Genomic DNA, 22,654 nt, shown 5'->3' on the forward strand with positions numbered 1-22,654 from the left:
AGTAAATGACCGCCTCAACAGCAGGGGGGAGGAGTTGACTAATGATTTTCGCAATAGTGGATGTCATTTAGGAGCTGTTGTAACACAGCTGAGCCCATAACGCCACCATCTGTCTGCATGGCTTCTGGATCTGGGACGGTGGAATCAATATAGAGAAGCAGGTGTTAAACCACAGCCCTGTGGTGTCCTGGCAACAAAAACAAGCGTAGATCATTGTTCAAGGTGTCAGTTTTCTCCTGGTCTCGCTTAGAAATATTGCTCTGATGTAAATCACTCACTTTGGTTAAGCATTTAGTGGATGTGCACTAAAAAAAGCATGTTGGCCTCAATAGGTAAGGCTGCAAATCCAGTTGGTATACATACCATAGTTGCTTAACTTGGATTAGATATTGGCTCATACATACTCCCTCTGTCACAACTTAATGTCCTCTCTGTGCTGTTACCTGACAGTGGTTAGGAGTGTGGTTGTCTACTCACAGTAAAAATCTTACACTTATATACTTTATATCCTACACATAAAGCTGCAGCTCATTTTGTTTAGTAAATAACTGCATTTGCCAAATATTTAGGTTTTCAGCTCAAATAATCTCCTGTTTTGTGTCTAGATGAAACATTTGGTTTAAAGACTGTATGTTTGGCTTTGTTAGTTAGTTGACCATCAAATAGTCGACACGTTTTTTGCTGGCTGACGACTCTCTACTGTGATGAGCCTGAAGAGCAGAGTTTTCTGTCTAACAAAGAAATGCTGTGCAGTGTTTTTGGTTTATGCAGCTCCATATAACAATGCAACCTCCTGAATCAAATGACTTCCAGCAGCTGATTGAGCTGCAGCAGCTGCTTCCTGGTGGATTCATCCTGTCATTTTATGGATGACGGGACCTGAGAGGACCTTGAATAGATAGAGGCAGGGGTTCTTCTAGGTTAGTATCGATTCTGAGTTGAGTCGAGCTTCGGTTTAAGGTTTAGCGTGGCCATTAAATTGGACCACCATACTGCTTCCAGCATACATGCATGGGAGAGATATTGAGTGACTGACTGAAGGGTGCCAGATGTGTCGTCGTGGACTGTGTGAGAAAGTGTTCAGGACATTCTGCCTCTTCTAACTTTTTAGATTTTTATTGGAGTAGAGGGACAATCTGGAAATGCTTATAGTGACTCTCTGTCATGTTAATGCGCTGACTTTCAATCACAATATCTGTGTTTAGCCATCTGACAAAGGAAACAGAAAAATATGTGAATGAGAGCAGCTTCAGTGGGAATTTGGCTGCATTAGTACAACTTTACAATTTACTGTTTTAATAAATAAAAAGATTAAAAAAAGATGGAACCTTGGAGCATGTGTGAAGTCCCATATGAGTCTGGTTGAGCACATTGTTTTTGGATTGTTTTGATCCTCAGCCGAACTGTCTGGTGTGTTACTCTGGTTTTGAGAGGCTCGGTTTGGTATGATTTCGGTTGACGTGCGTTTGAAAAGTGCAGCATTGGTTGGACTAACACAAACATTCTATTTTTTTTTTTTTTTTTCTTGTGTCGTGTAAATGTGTTAATTCTCTGCACGATGAGTAGTGGATCCTGTGAGATAAATGTGGACCGGCAGCACTCGGCTGGACCGTCACAACAATAGGCCTGTATGACTGTTTGAATGTGCTTTTCTTTGTGCGGTGTGCTTCACTTGGGCCAGACAATAGCTTCATTTAGCATCTCTTCTCTGCTGAGGCCAGCTCTGTCACCATGGCACCCCTGCCATGCCACACCCTGCCCCCAGTCTGGCCTGGCTTTGCACTTGTTCTCACTATTAGGACAGCTGGGCTTAGATGACCATTGTTGGCCACACCCCCAGACCCAACCTCACATTTGGAGGATTGTTGTGGACATGCTGGAAACCCATTCTGAAGAGGGAAATATTCCAACCAATGTAATGCAATGTAAACCATTACTTTAAGCCTGGTGAAGACCTGCTGAACATCATTGATGGGATAGAAAATCAGAAGAGTTTAGAACGTTATAGCAGAGGAAAGCCACTTTCCATGAAATCTGATTTATTTTCTTTTTTTTTTTCTTTTTTTTTTTTTTTCTAAAGACGAATAACATGTTTTTAATACAGAAAGAACTGTGCTAAACATTTACGTTGGTGAGTGAGCTCAGATACCCACACACTGGTCCATTTCCATCACCGTTGACACTTGACCTTCCTGATTGTTCAGAGGTGAAAAGGCAGTGCACATAGTGTCCAGCTCAGGCACTCAGGGGTGGCAGATGTTTCATTAATGTGCTTTGTGCTGACAGACTTCAGACTTAACGCTGAGTAATGGATTGTTCATGGGAGGTTCTTCACTCCTCACTCGGTTCGATTAGCACTGAAAAATGCATAACAGCTCATGTGAATCGCATCTATGACAACAGCAGAAACTCTCACGATCGCAGCAGATGTTGCGCAGTCTCAGAATTTGTATTGAAATCAACAAGTATATAAAATCTGAAGATCCTAATGTTAGTGTTGCAGTTAAGCATATTTTGCATCAACAGCTTTCTCAGAATCCGTTGCGGTCACTGTCCATGCGGTGCAGACTTGCCTCCACAGAGCAGCCCAGCATCCAGAGATAAGAGTCTTGTGGTTCTATATGTAGAACTGGGTGACCCATCAAATTGTATTTCGGGCTATCTGAACTTGTTACAGCTGCACCCATGAGAGTATCCACAGTACAAGCTGTGCTACTTCTGATACATGGATAGTTTCCTCTTGGAGACTGTTCGAGAGGTAAAGACCTGTTATGTTTAAAAGGCATCGCATCATTTTGAACACTCATGAATGCATATTTCTGTTGAGAGGCCTATCCTCAGACAATTGAATGCAGCATTGCGATGATGTGATCTTCAGTTTTAATCTTTGAAAATGACTCATCCACATATCAAGGTGTTTCTTAGTTTGTACATTGTACCATTCTTTTATCAATTAATAGCCTCGCTTGGCTTGTTTTGGTGTTCAGTTATATTTAACTAAGTTGGAACGTTACTACTATCTTGGCAGACAGGATCAAATGAGGCAGCCCACAGATTATCATGACAATGAGCATAAAAATGGATCACTTTTGGGAGGAGAGGATGTGGCCATGGAGGGGACTGGAACAAAGGGAGCATGTGGGTCCTGTCCTGTATATGTCTGTGCGCACGTGTGAGGGGGAGTCCCATAACCAAGATGTTGGTTTGAGAGGGTGGGAGGAGGTTTAATAGGCCAGGAGGGATTCATGTTTCAGTCTGTGCTCGACCCTTATCCCCTTTGTTGGGTCACATCATGAATGTGAAATCCCAAAGTGCTGGGATGTAGAATTGTGTTGAGGTCAGAGTTTCTGTGGGTCTGTGAGCTGTCTGTTTGTTTTGTTTTTTTTATTTATTTTATTTTGGATTTGTTCTTGAAGCAGAGGTTCCAGCTGGTTGGATGCCAGCGTTTTGTTTGACAGCGCTTTCCATGGGTTCAGGTTGCTACTTGATGCTCTGGTAATTTTGGCTCAATTACTAAAAGCTGGCACATGTTACAGGTATCAAAGTTAACGATGGCATGCGCACCAGTGCACCTTCACTCTGTTCATATAACAGCACGTCAACCATCACATATTACAATTACCCTAACCCTCGAAAATATGATTGGAGCAGAGCTTTTTTTAAACACACTCCACAACTCCACCAAGACGACCTGACAAATAGTAGTTGTCTCATTTTAGGGCTTAAGGGTACATTTATATTTAATGGACCATTTCAGAAATGACAGGTGGACTTGCAAAATATGCCATGCATCATGTTTTAGTCTTTTCTTTGACCGGAATAGGTCGGATGTCAACACGTGTCCCTGTGTACACAAACCAAAAGACGTGCAGCAGGCGCTGATCGGCAGAGATACGAAGTTCAGCAGCAGACCGTGCCAGAGCCCGGCATGCTTTATCCTGCTCTTAAAATGCTGCCCTTCCCTCTTGAAAGTAACGCTCAAGTTCTAACATGTGGCTGAGCGAAAGAGCAAGGCCAGAGAAAATATGTTTAGACTATATTACTTATCTTTCTTTTATTCATGATTTCGTGAACCGAGGTGTGCTAGATCTAAGAATGTTAGATTGTTTTCGGCTAATCGAGGATGCACGTAGCGTGCCTTGATAATCCTCTGCACACTGTGTGAGAATAAATGCAAGCTTTGGTTTTCTTTGTCATTTGTGCACCTCTTACACTGAGATGTTGTTGATAAATTTACCATGGTAATGTAATTTCCTGTTAACTCAGTTGGCGTCTCAGGAGTCGGTAATGTTAGTCATGCACATTCTTATTGAATTAGAAGAATTTGTGATTGTTTAGAAAGAAAAAAAATATATCACTGTTGCTTTGTCAAGCCCATTGTTGTTTGTTACAAAAAAAACATTCACAAGAACTCAAAGACACAGCCTGCTTATGCAGTCTTCATATTTCCTGAAACGGTTCGTTGACGGGTGCAAAATGTTTTCTCTGAATCTGAAACATTGTCCTCCTGGAACTTGAGATGTTCAGGTTCGCTTGAACTACGCTTTAGGCTGCTGCTGGGACCAACAGGTTCCCACAGTATATCATATCTGTGTGATAGCATTTCTGAGGAGTAGCCAATGTGACAGCCCTGTTGTATGATGAAACCAGCTGCGTCAACAGCTAAATGTTCCTCAAGAGTGATTGTATTACAGCTTTAAGCAGCGACCATTGTCCACATCCATATTTCTTTCTTTTCTCACTCTTACGTAACCTGTTGGGGTTTATCCCAGTGTTAGGACTTTTAGGCGATCCGTTTTCTGTTTTCAAAGTCTAATTTGTTAGTTTTAATCATTATTTGGCAAAAATTCCGTAATATTTGAAAAATAATAAGTGATTAATTATTCGGCAAGCAGTCCCAGTGTTTCCATATTCGAGTGGAGTGCTGCTCTCAGCACACTGTTTGTGTCCCAGTCGTTTGCATTGTGCAGCTGATTGTTGCGACGCCGCAGGACAGAAGCTGCCAGGTCAGTCCTGTTAAACAGCAGGTGTCCTTGTTAACCTCGCCGAACATCTCCTTTCTGCCGTTTCTGTTCTATCATTTTCTCCTTTGAGATACCCAGCTTTTGGTTACGAATTTCCTTGTCTTTAACGTATTGTTTAGTCTCACTGTTGTTTTTCCTCTGTTGAGATTAGTACAGCAGATAAGCAGCTTGTATTGGAGAGGTTATATTTTGCGAAATGGCCGTGTACCGTATGACAACTTGGTTTCGCTTTAGACCTTTCCCCTGTACTGGTAAGTCAGTCGTGCATCCAGCTGGCCGTGAGCCAGTCTCACATCCGTGTAAGTTGTCAAAGAGGAGGTCAGAACCTCGCACCTTTTTCACATGGATTCAGCTCAGTGAATTTACTCGCAGAGCATCCGTGTATGACAGTAGCTAATAGGCACAGAGTGCTTTGAGGCTGTCTTCACCCTCAGAGCAAACAGGATGCTGATTGGATTATGTTGGGTTACCATTACTCTATTTGATTGTTTGTATGCTACCGCTAATGTAATGTTCTATACGTTATGCTCTTTCTGCTCAAAACCTTAACCACTGATTGTTTTAGTCCACTGCTGGCCTACATCTGGAGGTATCAGCAAGTTAAGCCCCAGCCTTTTAACCCTTAAAGACTGTCAGTCTGTTATAAGCACATTCACCACATCAGAACATTTCACGTCATGATGTTTTTGCATCCAGGAAGATCTTTTATCTTTAGCCCTAAGAACTCCAAGCTTCCGTGTAAATGCAGAGATCATTTTACAAGAAAAGCACCTTGAAAAACTGAACACTTCTTGGCATGACCAATAAAAATAGTAAACCTGTTTTAAATAATGATTTAAGAACACATTAAATGTGACATTAACGGTGTCATTAAAAGCTAAGGAATAGCCGTGCTTTTCTTTTTCACAAAACTAACTTGTGGCCCATTAAAAGTATTTTTGCTCTTCAAACCTGGGCCACTGTGAATTACTGTAAGTTGTTATGGGAAACGAGCTTAGTGAGCTCTGTGAGATAAGTGAAAACATCATGTGAGCACTCCAGTCATGATTTATAAAGTCACAACACTCACCCCTGCCATTTAGTTAATGTTATTATCTGCCTCTGCCTCTGAGCTTGCTTTGTTGGCCACGTTCTCTTTCAGACACATCTCTTCTTCTGTTGTTTTCTGCCACCTTTTTCTTTAACATCTAAACTGTAAAGCGTTTTATTCTTTCTTGGACTTCCTTTTCATGTTTACAATTGCTTAGCCTCCGCCTAGAGATTAGTGGATGCAGAAAGTTGTGTGGGCCCTCTGGGATGGACCTGATTCAGGGAGTAATTACAAGCTTTCTAAATGGTGGGTAGAGACCACTTGGACCCTTTTTAATCTTGGCATTTAATTTGTGAATGACGGGGTCTCCTACAAGGGAAGGGCTGCATGGTTGGAATTTATAGATATTGCCCCACCCAGGTTAAAACGTGTGCGGGTAGGGTTTAGCTCTTTTACCCTCCAGAACATGATACGAGCCGTAATTTAATGCGCTCCCCCTTTGCACATCACATTCCTGCGCTGTAGATTGCGGAGTATCTTAAATTTTGCTTTATTTTCCAGATGTCCTTTGAAATAGACCTCAGAAGAAATGTGTCACTGTTGTGCAGCTGAACATAAGGTCCTTTTGATCAAGCGTCTTCTCCAGGATTTCTGTCATCTCCTGTCTGTCTCTCTGGTTTGACCCCACATTTCACACTGTAGGCTGCACAAACAGATATTCACAAATGTCCTTTCATTTTCTGCATAACCGGAAGAAGTCCGTCAACAAGCTTGTTATCTTCGCTGCGCTTTTCAGGGACAAACCAAAGGCAATCACATTTCCATGCTGCCTGGTCTGACCATTGATGGATAGCAAACCCATTTCTAAACTGTAGTATCTGTAACTTTAAGCTTGATTCCTCATTGTTGGGACCAGTTTCTGTTGCCGCTCTGCCTGTGAGGTTAACATGGGATACAAAAGCATGAAAGTTTGTTGAGTAATGTTTATTTATTAACAGAATGTTACATGCTCTTGACCAGTACGTGCTACTCCCTTGGGAAAAAAGAAAAAGTCTGTCAAATGGAAAATGTATTGGTTGGTGGAGTGCTGTTGATCGATATCTTATCCAGGAATAGAGCCCACGGTGCCTCATCCAAATCGTTCTCTGGTTGTGACCATCCCGATGTCTTGCTGGTGAAAAAATGAATATTTTACTCAGCTGCGTTTGGGTGATTTGCAGAACCAGGCTCAGACAGTCCAACTTAGACTTATCTAGTGTGTATGAAACAGCCATGCGGGGCCACATTTGTGCTCATGAAAAATGTCCCCACCCTCTGTCTCCGTACAGTTTCTGATGTACCTGATGATTGTGAGGTCAACGAAATATCAGTCCTGCTTTTATTGACACAGGAGATATGTCCCACCAGGACAGAAGCCCTCCATGGGAACAGGTCCTGTCTGTTATTCCAGCTGCATGACATTCTTTTCAGAGGCAGCTATCCAGGACTGTACAGCTTCCACTGTTATCCATTCATGACTGCACCGGCGAAGCTCGCCACTGATCTCTGTAATATCAGCCCGGTTGAGATAAACCTTTTCACACAGGCCCAGTTATGTGCATGCACAGTGCAAACTTATACGTGGAAAGTTGCAGCACTTTATAGGATGAAGTATTATATCAGCTAGCCACAACATGTGACTTGGAAGTGGTTCAGTAATCTTAAAGCTGCAGGCAGCTTTACGTGCTGGCATCTCCAAATGGCAGGGAAAGGCAGCTGTTCCAAGTCTTTGAACTTTTAATAACCCAGAAATCATGGAAAGTGACATTACTAACCCCTCCAATCAAAAACTCCTGTGGAAAGTGGCGGTTTCTTAAGGAGCGGACGACAGGCAACATTTCTAATGCTTCTCCCGGTTACTCACAGATGTAAAGGAAGAGATTTTCATTCAGCTCTAAGCTTTGATTTGTGACTTCCTTTAGGCTGGCAGCGTCCGATGCCACACCTCTCAGTTAGTACGGTAAATCCGTCATCTCATTTACAGCTTTCCCTACAGGGGATGTGACACAACTGCGTCTCTAAAACATTTTTTGGAGGGTCGAATAACCAATGCCAAAGCTTTTTGCCATGATATTACGCAGTAATGTTTGACTCATTTCTGAAGAAAAAGAAGTGAATGACTGTTTGGATGACACCTGAGTTGTCAACACCTGCTTTGAAAACTGTAGGGCCTGAATCAGGCAGATGACATCTCTTCTCCTATGAGAACACGTCTGATTTTCTCACCTTCGAGATGAACAAATCTTGGCAAAATAGTCATTAGTATAGATGATGTGGCCTCAGTTCAGTTGTTACACCAACTAGATCCTTTCTTATATAGTTTTGATAATATAATGATATTGTTTTGGTTTGGATTGTGTTTCTATCCTAATAAATAAAAATAAAAAACCTGTCTTAACACTATGAGAGTAGTTAATGATGTATCTTATAGAAAGTTGGTCTCTTTTTCCATGAATCCATGAGTTTCACAACGATTTTTGGTAGCTGAATTGTCTGTTTCAGCAGTTTTATGGCTTAAAGATAATCTGTCCCGACACTTGGTTTAACTGACTGAAACCGTTTTTCATTTATTACATTACAGATTCTCCTCGGTAAGATATCACTGTGAAGGCAGATCACGAAGACTTTATGTGAAGAGATCTACCAGTTTGATGAGCGTAGCGCTCATAGCAAATCAAATTCCTTGCACAGTTTTATTGCTATGTCGTTTATACAATAAAATGTCAAAGTGTTGCTGCGTAGAAATGTTTATGGATTTTGGATTTTCTTTGTCAGCAATTAGCTCTGATGCATGTGTTGTAAATCATCTGGGAGTGTCTGAGATTGTATAGAATAAATGCCTTTGGATATTTCTCTTGCTGTGACATCATGTGTGACTGCTTAAGTGAATTCTGGGCAGTTTTATAGGCTGAGACTGAGAGTCTGTTATTGTGTGCAGAAGAACTTCAATATAGAGAATGAGACATAGCTAAACTCCCCGGTTTTCCTCCTCATTTATGTTACTGACATTATTTAAATTCCCCTGTAGCTTTGTTACACTTTCCATCTCTCTCCTACCCAAAGCTACATTTACCACACACATTTTACACCTTAGTTTTGTTTCCTCCCTGCAGCTTTCCAAACAAGAACTCTTCAAACAAACCTTCAACAAGCTGCCCAAACCATGTATAAGGGGAGGGGGGGAGGGAGGGAGGGAGCGGGGGGACGGGACGGGACTGGACTGGACTGAGCTGGGCGGTGGCCACCGCTCGGCTGCATCCTATTAGGACTCGGAGTGTTGAAAAGGGGTGTGGCCTGGAGCCTGTAACATCTGTGCCTGTCCCCTTTGCCCCCACGGCATTCTGCAGAGAGAGGCAGGGAGAAAGAGACTAGGGAGGGAGAAGATCTGCTGAGAGGGACTCGCTGGCCAGCTGGCTCTTTGCAAGATCTCCAACAGTTGCTTAGTCTTTATGGCGGGTTTATCCCTTGTTTTCCCCCCCAGCCATCAGAGAAAAACGTGCTCCATCTAGCTGGGATTTTCCTCTTGGCTACGTGTGACAGCCTGTGGAAAGGTATATCCTTTCTTGAACTTCCTTTTCTCCAACCCCTGGCAGATGACTGTGAACCTGCGTGGATTTCGTACCTTGCGCAGGAAATGCTCAGCTGTATGCCGTGTACAAGCATAGCCTTTTCTGTCGACTGTGCAGAAAGCTGGATACTGCAGTGAGCCCGGGATATAGGGGGAATGTCCAGAGCGCAACAGAGGCAGGCTCACTCCAGGACAGGGTAAGACAAGCTCAATGAATCTGTCTATTCTACCCTATAATCAAATGAATGCAAGGAAAAGGAGTGCAGGAACTGAAGCCGGCTATCTGCTGACTGGAATGTAAGTGTGTGGACTGCATGTGACCAGCAAATAGTTGGAGGCTATCAGTGTGAGAGTGTGCATGAAGGGAGTTGTGGCTCCTGGTTTGCTTTATCACTCCCCAGAACTTAAGCTGGATTCCTCTCCCCAATACGTAGGTGATTGTGTCATGTCTGTCTAATTAGGAGGTGTTGGTGCAGAAAACGGTGTTGCCGTAGTAACCGGGGGGAGGGGAGGATGACATGGATCTTCGACTGGGCCCTCGGGCTGATTTCACGGTGGGAGAGTTGTCCTCTGTATGCAGGGAATGCCCCGTAATAATGACAAGGCTGCTCTGGCGATAGGGTGAGGTGGTGGTAGAAAAATGTGTTCTCACATACACACAGGCTTCGAGCTGCTACCTCCCACCAGCTTCTCTCCCTGGTTTGGCGAACGCAGCCCATTATCAGTGTCAAGTGAGTGTGAGAGAGGGAGAGGATGGCATACTTTTTCCATGATGGGGGCGGACTGCGAATAATCAGGTCAATGAAATCAAAAGTCACCTTGAGCAGGGAAGGGTCTGCTCATTCTCTTCACTCATTTCCTGCCCCTGCCCATCCTTCTCAGGTTCCACTCTCACTTCCGTAGCCGTTCTCAGAGGGTTGTGTGTCCTCTCCATTGATGTGTTACAAAAGATTGACGGCTATTCTTAGTAATTCAACCGGATTTCATGGTGCCTCTCAGTGATGGCTGGCTAGAGTTTTCGCCCTGTAATCCTTAATGGTTTTGTTATTTGTTTTTGTCTGCTGAATTAGAGAGGCAATCCTATTTTCTTCCTTATAAGCATCCAGAAGAGATTAAATTGGAGGGTAATGTGCATTGCAAGGGGCTTACATTAAATCACCTACCCGCCCAGCTTCCACCAGTCACCCTCCGTTATGGTTACCATAGCAACTGAGGAAGAGGCAGGGATTTTTAAAGGACAAGCTGCAGCTAAAGGTATCCTAGAAAAGGTTACAATGCTCTTCGTGCTTCTTTTATTGACGATGTGTCGGGTTGCATATTTTATTAATTCGAAAAAGATCTGAGTATTGTTGAACTGTAAGCAGCTGCGCACATAGTACTGTTTACTATCATATTAACATTTGTGATGTACATTGTGATGACAGCTTTTTTGGAACTTCATGGTGTTTTCAGACATTCAAAGTCCAGGTTTTATTTTTTAACTCACTAAATGTTCTTTGAGCTGTCTCTTTTCTCTTTTTCTGTCACTGACTACCCATTTTCAGTGGTTCTGGCTATTTTTAAAGATGACACAGACAGCTAGGATAATAGTAAGCGAATGATGTTACAGCCTGGCTTCCCTTTCTAATCGTGGCTGAGGACATATTGATCCTCTAATTCAGAGGTTCCAGACCTTTTTTTCCCCCCCTTGTCAATGATATGCCGATAGCCCAATCAAATTTGCTAAGTTGCCCCTTCATCATCTGACTGTTGACTTAAGACAATGTTTTTTTCTTTATAACTTTAATATCCCAGCCGTAATGACCATACAAATCATCATGGTGTGTATGCTGAATCTGTTCTGGTTTATCTTGGTCCAAACAAGGCAGAGATGTTCGGACCTGCACATGCAGAACATCCACGACAAGGTGCGTTTAAACACCTGAGAAAAGCTGCATTGCAGTTTATGAACCAAACTTGAACCTGCCTTAGGAAAACAGGACTTAAAAGTTATCTGCTTTTGTAAGAGACGGGGTTGCTTAAAATATCAACCTTTTTTTTTTTTTTCAGTAGTTAGACGGGACACCATAAGAGCCGCTCATTCCTTTCTTTGAAAACTAAACTGTTCTTTTTTCTTTTTTTTTCACCTCATTTCTGGAACAGGGCCAGCAAGTAGTACTCAGATAACTTAAGTTGAAACCCTGGTTCAAGTATTTTCCTTCTTTGCCCCAAGTCTAACCTCCACTTGAAGGCCTGACCTGTGGAAGAATGCTAACATGAGTGGGGGGTTGGAGAGTCTCTCCGCAAAACAAGTTTGACAACCTTGCCTGTGAAAAGAGCAACAGCCTTTTAACCTGCTTTTTAATCTCTGTCCTCCCTACATTGCAGCCGCACACTCCCTTGCCCTAAATGTATATTTCTATGTTTTGCACTGTTTTTCTTTCACAAAGAATGAAAGGAAAGTGTCAGTAATTCTTTTAAATACCAGGAACGGCTCATCATCCTTATCAGAGAACTTTTGTTTATTTTTTCTAAAATGAGGCCTAAGGCAATTAAGACAATAAACATGTCATGGAAATTAATTTGGGAAAGAACTTCTTCATTTAAATCACAGTTTTGCTTATCTGTTTTAGATCTGTTCCCTCTCTTCAGTATATTTAAGTGTATTTAAAAAAAAAAACAATAGGGTGAGCCTGTCATCAAAGGGACTCTCCAAATCTATCTCACCAATGATCGATCTTTCCAAGGCAACAAACAAACAGCGTCACTGATGAACATCTACTCACAGCAGTGGGTTTGCATAACCCTTTGCTCATGCAATAATGATGCTTCCTGCCAGACAAAACATGTCAACAGGTCATATCACAACAGTCTGCTCTTCCGGCACTCGGTTTAACACGGACAGTGAACTCAGTAACTGAGTTAGCTTGTATCACAGTCCTTATCTTTTACCTCTTCCTCTGATGACTTTTGATCAGATTATGTGACCGTGGTGCTGTCTTCAAAGGAGATGTTCGAAGATCACGGGTTTGTGTAATGAGGAGAGATGTGGAACAAAATATTAGATTACCTTCATGTAACGTGGTCAATGGTGTTTCCTATTTTTAGCCACAGCAAACATTGCTGTTGTGCATTAGCAGCATTAGAGTGCAGTATGCGTTCAAATATAAAACCAAAACAGTTTTTTCCTGTCATTCCATACTATCACATGTAAGCCACCACACCAGAAAATGTATAATATATTCTTGCAATAGGAGCTTTGCGTTATGATTTGAGCTCAGGCTGACTTTTACTTTTACAGCTGTCGCTACCTCAAAGTCCTAAAAGAGAAAACATTTTTATAACCCCTCAGCCTCGTAGACAAAATGTATTTCCAGTTGAAGAAATGCTTTCTTTGTCTGCCTCGGTGCCGCTACCCTCCTCTCTTCGCCCATTCTGCATCTTTGTATGTTAATCCTGTAATCTGAGAGCCACTTCAACACGGCTCACTCGGCCATGTGGCATTAATGCTCCAGAGTCGTGGCCTGTGTCATGTCTCAGCACACAGACATGTTATTCAAATGCACATTAGCACATACATATCAGAGCCAAACAGCTCTACTACTGTAACAACGCTGCTCTCACAATGTGGACAGTTCTGACGGCTGTCTGTGGACTTGCTGCCAGTGAGAAGTGATGATGCTAATCTCCTTTTAACCTGCCAGTCAGCATTGCTGTCATGGCCCAGTTATTTTCTGATGAGTGTCCAAGTCTGCGAGTGTTTAGTCATTTTTGTATTTAGTCCGCCATTAAGTAATTGGCCGTACACTGGCTATGTTTGTTTTCCAGCTGTGCAAAACAATTAGGCTCCTCTTTGCCATTTGTACCACTGCTAAACCGTAGAAAATCGATCTGAAGCCCCATTTTTAACGGGAAAATGATTCCCAAATAAATACCACATTTCTATGAATTACCGTGGCTTATCTAGAGATCGGTTTACTTTCTTAATATCTGTTCTCATAGAGTGTGTGTAATACATTTATGCTTACATGTACTACAGAGTCGATTGGGGGGAAAAAAAATAAAAAAAATAAAATTTTTGATAATCGGTTTAACACAGAGGAGCGTGCTTGTACTTCATAAATTCATTTTTTGTGGCGACATGCAGCAGTGTGTGGTGGCTACTGCTGGTTACGCCCCTGTGGAGTTGAACATACTGTGGTGAGATGATGATCAAATCGTACGTCTGATCCATCCCAAATCCTAAATCAGAAAAGAAGATTAAACTTCTGTGCACCAAATATCTTTTTGGTCCGCCCATAGCTCAGCTACAGCTAGACTCTATATGCAGCTGTGTTTTTTCTACATGGACATCTCATGGAATTATTTGGATTTGATTTACCTGCTGAATTTTTGTGTTGGAGCAGAGCCCACAGCATGATGCTAAAACTGCTATTTTTATTTAGCCCGCCTACACAACGGGATAAGATATGTTTCTGAAGCATTTCAGTGTCCTGCTCAAGGACATTTCACAAAGGTTCACTGTTGTTAACATCGGTTTCAGAACACAAGCGAGATATTCTTCAGCCCTACTCAATCAAATCAATTATCCTGCGTATTATGTATAGCCGTTATCCTTGCTGTCTTAATACTGGCATTCTTCCACCTTTGACACTTCTTTCCTCTCTTTGAAACATTAGAGAGCTCTTCATCTGTATCTCGTTCCAGCCGATATCAATGCAGCCTATGTTTTAGGCAGATTTTAGTTTCTGTAGACGTCAAAAATTAAAACTACATCTCAGAGTCAGAAACTGTTGAGAGATGCCAGCTGGGGCAGAGGAAGGTATTTGATACATCTGTTTTTAATACACAGCTGTCCACTGTGTTTTCTTTCCAAGGTTGAATTTCTACTCCAAGTTTAGCACTTGCTGGATAACTACCGTCAGCCTGAAACTGACCTGTTAGTACTTATGAATTGCAAACACTAACCTGCTTATTTGTGACATAATCTCTGTTCGGTTATGCAATTTTCTAAGGATTTCGTTTAGGTTGAGATTACTTTTTTTGTTTGAAATTATTGGCAGTTTGAACTTCTTGCCCTGCACTTCATTCTCCTTTTGCACATGTTTAGTAATGTGAGCATCCCTGTGTTTAGTTTAAGACGCGCCTCTGAGCTTCTGCCTATCCTCCAGTGGATTTGACAGCCCTGCAGGTTTGAATGTAGAGTTTTTGAGCAGGCATCACGCACAGGCTCACACAAACACCGGGGTTCTTTTTACAGTCTGGACTTCGGCCAGGTCACCAACAAACCACACGTTCAAGAAAACAACAAGGCCATCTAAAGACCGAAATCTCCCACAAACAGAGAAGTGTTTGAATATCGGCAGGCGGCGTCTAATTATTGAATGACGGGAGTAGAAAAGAATGAGTCTCGCACTGTAATCAGAAGCCTACAAAAGGGATGATGTTTCTCCTGTAGTCCAGTCCAAGAGTGGAGTTATGGTGGTATAAACAGCATTCTTCTTGATTATATGGAAAGTGCAGCTGTTGCGTGGCATTATCATCAGCTATCAGACTGTTCATGCTTTCAACAGGCCTACTACAAGGGTAATTCCTGTAAAACGTCATTAATCCTAAGGCTCGGTGTGAATGGCCAGGCTGCACATTCGTGAACTACAGTTCAAGTTGATCTGTGTTCTCTTCAGTAACAGCAGGTGAGAGTGGGAGCTGTTGTTGCATGGCTGTTGTTCAGGGTCACAAGGCTCACCTGGGTATGAGTGGAATGTCCTCCTGTTGCAACAAGCCTCTGTTTTGTCGGGAACTTTGACCGCCTGACAGACAACCTGCAGGGGCTAATGTCGGGCAGCTCGGGTCTCGCATGTTAAACAGTTACAGCGCAAAAACAAAGTCTTCACAGCGACACAGCCTATGTGTTTTATGCAGACTTTCCCTTTAGCCTCCTTACACGGCGGAGTCGTGGTGCATCCACAGTTCCTGCAGCTGGATGGAGACCAGCATTGTCCCTCTCTGGCTCACAAGTTTATACAAAGTTTTACAGCCGGCTTTAGCTAATGGAAAAGATGGGCAGTTTTGTGGACTAATATGGTCAAAGAGGGCTTTGAATTGTTTCTTCCTTTCATGCAAGAATAGATGGTGAGTGTGAAGCCAAGCAGCTGCTGTTGAGGCCTCCGGTAGTCAATCTGGAAACATCAAGGATGTGTCAAAATAAATACACTATTCAGGGTGTAAGTAGGAACGAGCTGCTGTGTACTTTATTCCACGTGTGGCCATTTGGCCGCAGGCACCTCGTCTTTGTAGTACAGTGTGTTTCGTTCACTGCACCATGCATATACATTTGCCGTCTTTATTTAGAAGAGAACTTTTCTTTTTATTGGATATGTTTGACTATTTTTAGGTTTGTTTAATAGTTTGCCCAGTTATTATAAGTTTATTGACCACCCTGAAAGAGCGGTAATATTGACCAACGTCTACTGATTGTGATAAAACGCTCATTGCAGTTCACTGTTGATTCAGCCTGACTTGAGACCAAATAATACATTGTTAAATTATTACCTTTGTGCTTGTGTTTTTTGTTTTTGTAAGTGTGAGAGTCGTTTGGGCTTTTCCATTTCCACTGGCTATTTTGACTTTTGTAGCGTCTCAGTACACGTAAGCGTGCAAAGTTGCAGAGGCCAAAGTCCACACCAAAGGGAGCTTTCCACAGAAAACACTGCTCTTGAATTGTTTAAGGTTTAGCATTTACAAGTTCATTCTTTATGTCTCTTACTTGTTGACGTCATCATGCAACACAATCTCATGAAGCCTGCTTTGAGGCTAGTTTGGCATGTCCTTAAACAAAGCAAGTTGGAACAAACAGCTGCTGCAGTCTGCCGTCCCAAACTCTAAAATGTCTCAGCCATGAGCAAAGCTAACTGCTGTAACCTTAGAGAGCAAACGCATAACTCTGGTGCACTTGCAACCAAGTCAATTACTTTTACTATTGAAATCAATGTGTCCCATCCCAACAGGTAATCTTCAAATTTGGATTTGGATATAGCAGTTCATTCCAAGTAGAGCTCTCACGTACACTCATTCTTCTGTTTCTGTTGTCAGAAAGTAGGTATGAAATAGTCACTGAAACATGCCGCAGTGAGACCACATGTTAACCAGCAGTGAATTCTATTAGATATTTCATTTCTTCCACCGTGCTCCGAAACATCTCCATTCTCAAAAGCAGCGTTTTCTCCCATAATTATTCCTGTAAAATAATCACTCGGAGCGAAAGCGACAGAACTTTCCACATTTTCATGTAAAGTCAAAAAGCATTTGTCCCTTACTAACATTTTACAATAAATGTCGTTAACATTGCTGTTGGCTTTGGCTAATCCTTGCCTAAACAGCAGAGCCATGTCAAATATGATATGGGTGTGGGTCGCTGTGCTTTTTTAAAATGAACAAGATGAGACTATTTTTAGGGAAACGGTACTAAAACTTTAGAGGTTGTGTAGAATTCACTGTAGGGATTTCTTTGTTTTGATCCAGTTCTGCTTCAAATGTGTACAGTTTCACTGCTGGGTTTGGTGAGTTTAATTAAGGTGTAGTAGTTTAGCTCCACACACTGGAATAGGGCTTATGTAGCCAACCGAAGTGGCTCATTTTTATTTGACCTGTTTACCAAACAAAGTAAATCTAGAACGGGGCATTTTAGATGGATTTGCTGCAGCAACGTACGATAAGAGAAACTGAGATAAAATACAACTGTGAATCTGTATGATTTTGTAATGAATTGAAAAAAGTTGCTGGCAACGCTGAAATATGTTGGAGGTCATTATAAAAATGTTGCTTCTGGATAGAGGAAACTTCCACGAGCCAAAACCAGGCATCTGAGTTTATTTAGATGTTGTAGGCCGCAAAACGTACTCTTTATATTTGACTCTATTAAGATGAGGTTGCCACAGGAAATGTCCTCACTTTCTCCTTTGGTCGGAATAGTTGCAGTCTGTTGCCTCAGTTCACTGAAAATAGTGTCCCACAATTTTTGACTACAGTTAAGGACGTGACCTGACAAGACTAAATTTAGAAAATGCATCTCGCTGCTCATGATGCATTCTGTCTGGGTGCGGACGTTGATTTATAGGACATCACTGTAAAAAGGTCAAGTGAATGTCCTGCTCAGTGGGCCACCAGTCACCGGGAAAAAGACATGCAGAAGTTTCTGCGGGTCAGCACAGTCTCCGTGGTTTATGGCGGTCGGCTTCACGCTGCTGGTCGCAGCCAGGAGAGAGACTGTAGGGCTGTGCTTTTGATGTGCTGACGACAGCATCCTTGTGGATATCTGGACATCGCATCTTAACTTGTCTGACAACAGAGAGGTCTTGCGCACTTGATGCCCTTATTGAAGTAGAGCCAGCGGGCTGCACAGCACACCCTGCAGCTTTGTGTTTGCACAGGTGTTTTTATTTTTATCAAAAGTGTAATGGTGTTGTTGTTGTGTTTTAGATTTTTATCAAGTCATAATTGCGTATTTTATATTATATATGTATATATATATATATATATGTGTGTGTGTCCATTTGATGCTTTGACACAGTGGTGAAGCTGGAGGTAAAACAAGTGTATGTATCAAAATGTAATGCCAAATGCTAGATAACAAGACATTACAAGCCACAAATGTATTCTTCATATCATAGCTCTTCTTTTTGATTTGTTTCTGTCCTCGCCTTTAGTTATTTGTCAGTAACATTCCAAAATATACAGCAATAGTTAGCATTTGTCATTCTTGTCAAATATTGTTAGGCTTGCGTCTTCATCTGGTAAAATTAGCGGAATGTGCTCAACCCTCCTCGGCAATGCTGTTCATTTTATGACAGCTGAAGTATGTATTTTTATCCATCACATACAGGCTGGGCAGATGGCGCAGGATTTCACACATTTCCTACATTACTGGTGAAATTGCAGCTGCCAGAGGCCAAATGAAAGGTGTAGTCGTGTTGATAAAGAGAGGAGGAAAAGAAAGTGCTTGAGTTTGACCTGCTTTCTGAATGTTGCAAAGCTCACCCTCATTTGAACTGTATGCAGGGTGGCTTGCACTGTACGCTATCTCAGGTTTTACAGGAGGTCTTGTTTTGGGCCTTTTACCACATCGACCGGTGTCCAAAAACGACAAGAGGTCTCACACACCTCTCAACACGGTCATTGTAAACACACCCCCCTAATCATCATTACTCGTTAGAGCTGTAGCAGAAAGCTGATGCTGAATAGGAAGAACGGGGAGATGAGAAGGCCTGAGTGTACTAATCCAAGCAAATTATGGTCTCAGTTTCAAGCATCATGCTCTCATGGGAGGGCTCTATTGTATAAACAATAGAATTAAATCTTTCAGTCCCTGCTTTGTGATGGAGTTCATTGGACTCTTCCTTTCAAGAAATCTGACCCTGCATCATTAACCTTTTCCAAGAGCAGAGATTCAGGTTGTAGTTGTGCAAAACTCTTTCTAGACTTTGTGTTGTTCAGTTGGAATAAGTAGTATTTATGTGGGACTGCTGAGGAGCTCGTCTTTGCGAACAGAGCCTATAGCCTTTTGTATTTCGCACTATTCAGATGGTATGTCGTAAGCCGGCTGTATTCACCGTCTGAACTGCTCGTTGAATAGTTGGGTAGCTTTGGAAAGCGCCTTGCTCCACGCCATTCTGAAGTGGGATTAGCCGGCTTAGAGGCCATTTCTGTAATTTTCCAAAACCAACAATCTGAAATTCATACCAACTTAGCATCATTACCGGGGTGTTGAGTTTGAGCCTCTTTCACGTGCAACACTTTCTGTAGAAACCGTCTGAAAATGTCCTGGTCGGACAGCACATCCTGTGAACTTGTTCTCACTGAAAGTGAACCTGTCATTAGTATTTACAGACATTGTCTTCGATTACTCATTTGAGAAACCTCTTGTTCCTATAATCCGTTTTAGTGAGTATCTGTTTATAAAGGACAAACCAAACAGGTCTTGACTTGACAATGTTTCTTTTTTCCTTCAGGACTCTTTGACGGAGGCCAAACTCTGAGGTGGAGGAGGCTGTAAAGAGGCCCTGAGGGAGCCTCCCACCCCTCTCTACCTGACCAGCGATACACGTCAGACGGCCATGGCTCCTCGGAAGCGTGGGGGAGGCAGCGGCCGCGGTGGTCTCTCCTTCATCTTCTGCTGTTTTAACAGCAACGATCACCCTGAGATCACCTACAAGCTGCGGGATGACTTTGCCCTGCAGGCCATGGAGCCAGCGCTGCCGATGCCGGGATATGATGAGCTGGATGGCATGTTCTCAGAGCTGGTGGTAAGATGATATTCTTCTTTGTCTTGTTTTTCTGTTCCGTTTTTTTTTTCTTCAACATGGTTTCTTGATGAATACTCCATGCAGTACAGTGACTTGAAGGTTCAGTTTGTGTGTCAATAATGAACCACAAATCTGATGATGCGCTACATTTTATATTTTATACATTTTAAACTCTAAAGATTCTTCAAATGTGACCGTAGCTCAGTGTTTACACTGTTAAATTTTAGGAGATGAACCGTAAACTCCTCCCATCCCGTGAGTAACGGGGCCAGGCGGCTTTTCTTTCTGTCTTATTGTCACCTCTAATTTGTTTTGCCCTCCTCTCTGTTCTGGCCCCATTCCCGCCCTCGTAGTTGCCACAGTAATCTGAGCATGACATTTTTGCACATCAATAGGCCTCATTCAGGAGCTCTTTATGTCTCAGCCCCCTCCATCTGCTAATTGCTTGTTTTTGTCTACCAGTCTTTACGAAGACATAATTGAGTAAGTTGAATGTGACGACAAGGAGGCTTTCTGTTGCTCTGTTTACAAAGAGAGAACAGCCACGTGTTTCTCTTTTCACCCAGAAGCCATCATGTGCGTACGTAATTGTAATGGGTTTTGCTTGGGGGGGGGGGGGGGGGGGAGACTATCGGAAATAAACTCTGGACATCTGCTTTGTTACGGTCGGTTAAACCCAACCTTTGAACTTTACATTTTGACAGTGAGTCAAGCTAAAGCTTCTTTTCCCAGCCTATGTTACAGAGATGGTCATTTTCCCTCAGTCAGAAGACTAAAACCAACAAATCTGCTGCATCTGACTCAGAACTAATCCTTATGATCAAAAGAAGAAAATATAATTGAATCTAATACTCTCTTTTCAGTGCTAAGTACTTAGGCTGTGCATTTAATTGACAGAATCAATCAGTAGTCCACTTAACGATTGTTGGCGATTTGATCATTGCACATATTGACTTCCAAGTCTTGAGATTGCTTTAGCAAATGAAAAAGGCGCTCTATGATGTCATAAAACACTTTGCAATCAATCTATTGGGTAAACCATATCAACTTAATCACCAGTCGTTGCCTAAACAACTACAAAGCAATCAGCCTGTGTTTAAACTTTTATTTTATTCTTCTTAGTATATTGTGTCTCCTTGCCTTCAATTGCTTTAAGAGCCTTCTCATGACTTTCATCACCTACTTCACATGAAGATAATTTAGGTGCAGTTATCTCCGGTCTAAAGCACGCAAATATGTTAAATAAGCACAGAGGTTTTTCAGATGGGTTGCAGAACTTGTTGGTATGTCTCAGTTTCCAAATTTGCTCTGGTATTTAGTTCAACACTTCCCGACTGCACCCTTTATGTGCCTCTGTGAAGGTTATACATTGTGACGCATGTTGTTTCCAGATGTTTGTTACCACATGTCGAGCGCACACAGACCACGCCTTAACTTTTCCCCCCATTACTCACACGTCTAGAGCCTGGGAGACATCTGATTTGATTTAGAATCTTACTGAAGTTATGATGCCACCAACCAGAGATTATCAGCACAAACTCATCTCAAACTGAAAACAGAGATCTGTTAAGGCCTCTCTTGGCTCTTCTTTTTGTTTTGGGAACAAACCAAATTGATTTATGTCGATGTGTCTAAATTTGCAGCAGCCTGTCGGTGTTCAGTGAATTATATTTTCAGAATGATGCTCGACCGAGCGCTGGATTTTATCACCTCCATGCAGTTAACGATGCGGTTAAGGATTGTGAAGTGATCTTTTTTTTTTCCTCTTTTGAAAGCTCTACAGCAGCATTTCTTAACATTAAGCTTTTTTTTTTTCTTCCTACTTTACAGGATGAGCTTGACCTTACAGAGAAACACAGAGAAGCCATGTTTGCCCTGCCTGCAGAGAAAAAATGGCAAATCTACTGCAGCAAGAAGAAGGTAAAAGATTAAGTGCATCACTCCTTGTGTTGTCTTTCTCCATCATATATTTATCAATTCCTGAAGGAGCAGGTTTCCTAAAGCCCATCTTTTATCGTCACATCACTCTGCTCAAACCAAAGTGTAATTTTCTAAGTATATGTTGCTGCTTATGTGATAGAACTACAGTTTTTAACAGTGAGGTCAGATATTTGCTTCTCAAAGCTAGAATTCATTCAGTGCTCAAACTCCAGATGAATATTTTACAGGAGAATGTAATGAATGTATTGCCAGGAGCCTGTTCCTGTTCTCTCTTATGTATAAAACATATTTCTTTCTTTTTAAATCATTGAAATTGATCTTTTTAAATGACTGCACAGCATCCAGATTTTTATCGGAAACTGCCTGCTGGAAACCAGTTAGCTTAGTGTTGAATTTAGTAATCACATTCACAAAATATGAACTAGTAATGTAATTATAGAATAGCTTTTGTCATGCATATATTTAAAAAAACTTGATATCTAAACCAAACTACTCCCCCTCCAAAGGCACACTTTTCCTGTACCACTAAGTACTTCTTTATTACTTTATTCCCCATTCTTGGATTACAGTGACTTTCCTCACCACCGCATAATTTATGTTAACTGCCTGAAAAGGTTCTACCCTGAATAAGTCACTTAAGTGGTTGTTACACAAGGTGGATATGAAAAATAGTGATATTTAGAGGGACAGAGTGAGTATAAGGCTAAATCTGACATTTTCCATTTGATAATCCACTAACAGGCCAAAGACTCAGAAATTATAATGTACAGAA

General features: G+C 41.9%; 1 protein-coding gene across 4 annotated transcripts in view; it reads left to right on the top strand.

Moving 5' to 3' along the window:
* Window positions 1-22,654, top strand: part of LOC142375695 (disheveled-associated activator of morphogenesis 1-like) — a 39,406-nt gene that overhangs the window by 2,730 nt on the left and 14,022 nt on the right. For 2 of the 4 annotated variants that reach the window (XM_075459837.1, XM_075459840.1), the window contains exons 1-3: window positions 9,435-9,858; window positions 19,648-19,941; window positions 21,772-21,861. In XM_075459837.1, the coding sequence (XP_075315952.1) occupies window positions 19,753-19,941; window positions 21,772-21,861 (279 nt within the window). In that variant the 5' untranslated portion in view covers window positions 9,435-9,858; window positions 19,648-19,752. Of the gene's footprint in view, window positions 1-9,434; window positions 9,859-19,647; window positions 19,942-21,771; window positions 21,862-22,654 lie in introns of those variants that run through there. The other 2 variants (XM_075459839.1, XM_075459838.1) reach the window with 1 other exon arrangement.

The sequence above is a fragment of the Odontesthes bonariensis genome, chromosome 24 (assembly GCF_027942865.1).
Source record: "Odontesthes bonariensis isolate fOdoBon6 chromosome 24, fOdoBon6.hap1, whole genome shotgun sequence".
Classification (NCBI taxonomy): Eukaryota; Metazoa; Chordata; class Actinopteri; order Atheriniformes; family Atherinopsidae; genus Odontesthes; species Odontesthes bonariensis.